Source organism: Electrophorus electricus, chromosome 6 (assembly GCF_013358815.1).
Source record: "Electrophorus electricus isolate fEleEle1 chromosome 6, fEleEle1.pri, whole genome shotgun sequence".
Classification (NCBI taxonomy): domain Eukaryota; kingdom Metazoa; phylum Chordata; class Actinopteri; order Gymnotiformes; family Gymnotidae; genus Electrophorus; species Electrophorus electricus.
This window is the reverse complement of record NC_049540.1, coordinates 735,001-742,500: the sequence shown is the minus strand read 5'-3', so window position 1 is coordinate 742,500 and position 7,500 is coordinate 735,001. Positions and strand designations below refer to the sequence as shown.

General features: G+C 37.5%; 1 protein-coding gene across 1 annotated transcript in view; it reads left to right on the top strand.

Annotated features, from left to right (window-relative positions):
• The window catches only part of tenm1 (teneurin transmembrane protein 1), a 105,237-nt gene that overhangs the window by 67,619 nt on the left and 30,118 nt on the right, over nucleotides 1-7,500 (top strand). Inside the window, 3 exon segments of the mRNA XM_035527484.1 lie at nucleotides 822-1,089; nucleotides 2,111-2,254; nucleotides 6,504-6,753. Of these exon segments, the coding sequence (XP_035383377.1) occupies nucleotides 822-1,089; nucleotides 2,111-2,254; nucleotides 6,504-6,753 (662 nt within the window).

Sequence of the window (7,500 nt, the reverse complement as noted above, 5' to 3'; positions counted from 1 at the left end):
GGTGTAGGTCAGTATTCTGTCAGTAGTGTTCTGACAGTAGTATTTTATCAGTAGTGTTCTGTCAGTATTGTTCTGACAGTAGTATTTTATGAGTATTGTTCTGTCAGTAGTGTTGACTGTTATTTTATCAGCTGTGTTCTGACAGTAGTATTTTATGAGTAGTGTTCTGTTGGTAGTGTTCTGTCAGTAGCATTTTATCAGTATTTTATCAGTAGTGTTATGTCATTAGTGTTCTGACAGTAGTATTTTTTCAGTAGTTCTGACAGTAGTATTTTATCAGTAGTTCTGGCAGTAGTATTTTATCAGTAGTGTTCCAACAGTAGTATTTTATCAGTAGTGTTATGTCATTAGTGTTCTGACAGTAGTATTTTTCAGTAGTTCTGACAGTAGTATTTTATCAGTAGTTCTGACAGTAGTATTTTATCAGTAGTGTTCTGTCAGTAGTGTTCAGACAGTAGTATATTATCAGTAGTGTTCTGTCAGTAGTATTTTATCAGTAGTGTTCTATCAGGAGTGTTCTGACAGTAGTATTTTATCAGTAGTGTTCTGACAGTAGTATTTTATCAGTAGTCTTCTATCAGGAGTGTTCTGTCAGTAGTATTTTATCAGTAGTGTTCTATCAGGAGTGTTCTGACAGTAGTATTTTATCAGTAGTGTTCTATCAGGAGTGTTCTGACAGTAGTATTTTATCAGTAGTGTTCTATCAGGAGTGTTCTGACAGTAGTATTTTATCAGGTTCTTTCTCACACAGGTCTAGTTCTAAATATATATTTCACATTTTTCTCTCTCTCTCTCCCCCTCTCCCTCTCTTTCTCTCTCAGGCTGTTCAGGAAGTGATTGAGATCCCAGGATGCTTTGGGAAGCTGAGTTATTTGTCAACGCGTGCGCCTGGTTACCGCTCCCTGCTGCGTGTGATGCTCACTCCTGCAGTGCCTCCTGTAGGTCTGGCACGTGTGCACCTGGCTGTGAGTGTGGAGGGGTCACTCTTCACCCGCTGGTTCCCCGCCACACCTGACCTCACCTACGTGTACTCCTGGAACAAGACCGACGCTTACGGACAGCAGGTCACAGGATTAGTGCACGCACAGGGTGAGGGGATGTTTGTGTGTGTGGCTGTGTGTGTGTGTGTGTGTGTGTGTGTGTGTGTTTGAGGGTGTTTGTGTGCGTGGGTGTGTGTGTGCGTGTGTGTGGAGGGGGTGGTGTTCTACAGACCATAAGGTTTTCAGATGTGTCTCTGCATGTGTTTTAGGGACCATATGGTTTAATGTTTCTGCATGTGTGTATGTTAATGTGTCTGGGTGAGTTATTATATGTGTGAATGTGTCTGCGTGCGTGCATGCGTGCATGTGTAAATATATCAGCTTTTCTCAGTTGGAGATGACATATAGACTAAATTAAAATTCTATACACTATGTTGTCTGCAAAAAATTCTTGCTAAAGATACAGAAATGCGCGCACACACACACACACATACACACACACACACACAGCAGTAAGTACTTATGAGAAGAGGCTTTAATTTTTGCACTTATCATTTATTTCTCTTAGACTGTCTCTCTCTCTCCCTCACTCTCTGTTTCTCTCCTCTCTGTCTGTTTTTGTTTGACCTAATCTCTCTCACTCACTCTCTCTCTTTCACTCACTCTTTCATTCTTTTCTTCCTTTTCCCTCTTCTCGCTTCTCTCCATTGCTGAATAAGAGTCTGATCATCATGAATTAGAAGACTAACAGACTAACAGAGGCTGTTCTCAGTAACATGTTTATGTCCTAAATCTATGCCTGTCTGTGCGTGCGTGCGTGTGTGTGCCTGTCTGTGCGTGCGTGTGCGTGCGTGTGTGTATGTGTGCCTGTCTGTGCGTGCGTGTGTGTGCCTGTGTGTGTGTGCGTGTATGTGTACATGCTTGCGTGCGCGCGCGTGCGTGCGTGTGCGTGCGTTCGTGTGTGTGTGCCTGTGTGTGTGCTTGCATGCGCTTGCGTGCGCGTGCGTGCGTGTGTGTGCGTGCGTGTGTGTGCGCGCGCGTGTGTGTGCGTGCGTGCGTGCGTGTGCGTGCGTGCGTGTGTGTGTGCCTGTGTGTGTGTGTGTGTGTGTGTGTGTGTGTCTTTTCTCCAGTCTCTGTGGGATATGAGTATGAGACGTGCCCAGATTACATCATCTGGGAGAAGCGTGTAGTGCAGCTGCAGAGTTTGGAAATGATCTCCTCTCACCTGGGCGGGTGGGCTCTCGACAAACACCACACACTCGACCTGGAGAGCGGTGAGGGACTACACAAACCCTACACAAAACCCCACACACCCAAACACTACCAAACACCACACACTTAAACCCACTATTAAACGCCACACACTCAACCTGGAGAGCGGTGAGGGACTACACAAACCCTACACAAAACACCAAACACTACCAAACACCACACACTTAAACCCACTATCAAACACCACACACTCAAACACACTAACAAACACCACACACTCGACCTGGTGAGGGACTCAGCCCTACACAAAGCACTCTACACTCAACCACACTAGCAAACACCACAGACGCAACCACACTAGCATACACCAAACACTCAACCACACTCCCAAACACCACATACTCAACCACACTACTAAACAGCACACATTCAACCTGGAGAGTGGTGTGTTTGATATATAGCACAGATAAGGTACTGTTTGTTTGTAGGTTTGATATATAGCACAGATATGGTGGTGTTTGTGGGTATGATATATAGCACACATAAGGCAGTGTTTGTTTGTAGGTTTGATATATAGCACAGTAAGGTAGTGTTTGTATATTGTATATATAGCACACATAAGGTAGTGTTTGTTTGTATATTATATACATAGCACACATCAGGTAGTGTTTGTATATTATATATAGCACAGATAAGGTAGTGTTTGTAGGTTTGATATAGCACAGATACAATAGTGTTTGTATATTATATATAGCACACTTAAGGTAGTGTTTGTTTGTGTGTGTATATATATATATATATATATATATATATATATATATATATATATATATATATAAGGTCGTGTTTGTACATTATATATATAGCACGCATAAAGTAGTGTTTGTATATTATATATAGCATGCATAAGGTAGTGTTTTTTGTATATTATATATATAGCACACATAAGGTGGTGTTTGTATATTATATATATATGGCACACATAAGGTAGTGTTTGTATATTATATATATAGCACACATAAGGTGGTGTTTGTATATTATATATATAGCACACATAAGGTGGTGTTTGTATATTATATATATAGCACACATAAGGTGGTGTTTGTATATTATATATATAGCACACATAAGGTAGTGTTTGTATATTATATATATAGCACACATAAGGTAGTGTTTGTATATTATATATATAGCACACATAAGGTGCTGTTTGTATATTTTATATATAGCACACATAAGGTGGTGTTTGTATATTATATATATAGCACACATAAGGTGCTGTTTGTATATTATATATATATAGCACACATAAGGTAGTGTTTGTATATTATATATATAGAACACATAAGGTGCTGTTTGTATATTATATATATAGCACACATAAGGTAGTGTTTGTATATTATATATAGCACACATAAGGTGGTGTTTGTATATTATATATATAGCACACATAAGGTGGTGTTTGTATATTATATATATAGCACGCATAAGGTGGTGTTTGTATATTATATATATGGCACGCATAAGGTGGTGTTTGTATATTATATATATAGCACACATAAGGTGGTTTGTATATTATATATATAGCACACATAAGGTAGTGTTTGTTTGTATATTATATATATAGCACACATAAGGTGGTGTTTGTATATTATATATATAGCACACATAAGGTGCTGTTTGTATATTATATATATATAGCACACATAAGGTAGTGTTTGTATATTATATATAGCACACATAAGGTGGTGTTTGTATATTATATATATAGCACACATAAGGTGGTGTTTGTATATTATATATATAGCCCACATAAGGTGGTGTTTGTATATTATATATATAGCACACATAAGGTGGTTTGTATATTATATATATAGCACACATAAGGTAGTGTTTGTTTGTATATTATATATATAGCACACATAAGGTGGTGTTTGTATATTATATATATAGCACGCATAAGGTGCTGTTTGTATATTATATATATAGCACACATAAGGTAGTGTTTGTATATTATATATATAGCACACATAAGGTAGTGTTTGTATATTATATATAGCATGCATAAGGTAGTGTTTGTTTGTATATTATATATATAGCACACATAAGGTGCTGTTTGTATATTATATATATAGCACACATAAGGTAGTGTTTGTATATTATATATATAGCACACATAAGGTAGTGTTTGTATATTATATATAGCATGCATAAGGTAGTGTTTGTTTGTATATTATATATATAGCACACATAAGGTGCTGTTTGTATATTATATATATAGCACACATAAGGTAGTGTTTGCATATTATATATATAGCACACATAAGGTAGTGTTTGTATATTATATATAGCATGCATAAGGTAGTGTTTGTTTCTATATTATATATATAGCACAGATAAGGTGGTGTTTGTATATTATATATATAGCACACATAAGGTAGTGTTTGTATATTATATATAGCATGCATAAGGTAGTGTTTGTTTCTATATTATATATATAGCACAGATAAGGTGGTGTTTGTATATTATATATATAGCACACATAAGGTGCTGTTTGTATATTTTATATATAGCACACATAAGGTAGTGTTTGTTTGTATATTATAAATATAGCACACATAAGGTGCTGTTTGTATATTATATATATAGCACACATAAGGTGGTGTTTGTATATTATATATATAGCACACATAAGGTAGTGTTTGTTTGTATATTATATATATAGCACACATAAGGTGCTGTTTGTATATTATATATATAGCACACATAAGGTAGTGTTTGTATATTATATATAGCACACATAAGGTGGTGTTTGTATATTATATAGCACACATAATGTGGTGTTTGTATATTATATATATAGCACACATACGGTGGTGTTTGTATATTATATATATAGCACACATAAGGTGCTGTTTGTATATTATATATATAGCACACATAAGGTAGTGTTTGTTTGTATATTATATATATAGCACGCATAAGGTGGTGTTTGTATATTATATATATAGCACACATAAGGTGGTGTTTGTTTGTATATTATATATATAGCACACATAAGGTGGTTTGTATATTATATATATAGCACACATAAGGTAGTGTTTGTTTGTATATTATATATATAGCACACATAAGGTGGTGTTTGTATATTATATATATAGCACGCATAAGGTGCTGTTTGTATATTATAAATATAGCACACATAAGGTGGTGTTTGTAGATTATATATATAGCACACATAAGGTGGTGTTTGTATATTATATATAGCATGCATAAGGTAGTGTTTGTTTGTATATTATATATATAGCACACATAAGGTGGTGTTTGTATATTATATATATAGCACGCATAAGGTGCTGTTTGTATATTATAAATATAGCACACATAAGGTGGTGTTTGTAGATTATATATATAGCACACATAAGGTGGTGTTTGTATATTATATATAGCATGCATAAGGTAGTGTTTGTTTGTATATTATATATATAGCACACAAGGTGCTGTTTGTATATTATATATATAGCACACATAAGGTAGTGTTTGTATATTTTATATAGCATGCATAAGGTAGTGTTTGTTTGTATATTATATATATAGCACACATAAGGTAGTGTTTGTATATTATATATATAGCACACATAAGGTAGTGTTTGTGTATTATATATATAGCACACATAAGGTGGTGTTTGTATATTATAAATATAGCACACATAAGGTGCTGTTTGTATATTATATATATAGCACGCATAAGGTGCTGTTTGTATATTATATATATATCACGCATAAGTTGCTGTTTGTATATTATATATATAGCACACATAAGGTGTTGTTTGTATATTATATATATAGCACACATAAGGTGCTGTTTGTATATTATATATAGCACACATAAGATGGTGTTTGTATATTATATATATAGCACACATAAGGTGGTGTTTGTATATTATATATATAGCACACATAAGGTGGTGTTTGTATATTATATATATAGCACACATAAGGTGCTGTTTGTATATTATATATAGCACACATAAGATGGTGTTTGTATATTATATATATAGCACACATAAGGTGGTGTTTGTATATTATATATATAGCACACATAAGGTGCTGTTTGTATATTATATATATAGCACACATAAGGTGGTGTTTGTATATTATATATATAGCACACATAAGGTGGTGTTTGTATATTATATATATAGCACACATAAGGTGGTGTTTGTTTATAGGTTTGTTTTTCAGTGGCACGTATATAGTTGTTTGCAGTAGCTCTCCTTCCTTCTTCTCTCTCTCTCTGTCTGTCTGTAGGAATTCTTTACAAAGGAGATGGGGAGAATGTCTTTATTTCCCAGCAGCCCTCACTCATCTCCACGGTGATGGGTACCGGGGCGGTGCGTCCGATTCCATGTCCCGGCTGCGACGGCCCTGCGGTCGATCAGAAGCTCTTTGCGCCCGTGGCGCTGGCTTGCGGCTCAGACGGCAGCGTTTACGTGGGAGATTTTAACTTCATCAGGAGAGTTCTACCCAGCGGCTTTGCTCTCAGCATTCTGGAGCTGCGGTAAGACTTCCACGGCACACAGGTGGCCCACAATGCACCGCACCATCTCACCACCTTCTAGAATGCCACTCATTAGTAAAGATAAAAAGAAAAGTGTTTGCGCATGTTGCAAGTGTGTTGCTGGCGTGTTGCTGCCAGGTTGCTGGGGTGTTACAGGCGTATTGCTGGCGTGTTTTGGCCGTGTTGCTGGCATGTTGCAGGCGTGTTGCTGGTGTGTTTTGGCCATGTTGCTGGCATGTTGCAGGCGTGTTGCTTGCATGTTGCAGGCGTGTTGCTGGCATGTTGCTGGCGTGTTGCTGGCATGTTGCAGGTGTGTTGCTGGCATGTTGCAGGTGTGTTGCTGGCATGTTGCAGGCATGTTGCTGGCATGTTTTGGCCGTGTTGCTGGCATGTTGAGGGCGTGTTGCTGGCATGTTTTGGCCGTGTTGCTGGCATGTTGCAGGCGTGTTGCTGGCATGTTGCTGGCGTGTTTTGGCCATGTTGCTGGCATGTTGCAGGCGTGTTGCTGGCATGTTGCAGGCGTGTTGCTGGCATGTTTTGGCTGTGTTGCTGGCATGTTGCAGGCGTGTTGCTGGCATGTTGCTGGCGTGTTGCTGGCATGTTTTGGCCGTGTTGCTGGCATGTTGCAGGCGTGTTGCTGGCATGTTGCAGGCGTGTTGCTGGCGTGTTGCTGGCATGTTGCAGGCGTGTTGCTGGCATGTTGCTGGCATGTTGCAGGCGTGTTGCTGGCATGTTGCTGGCATGTTG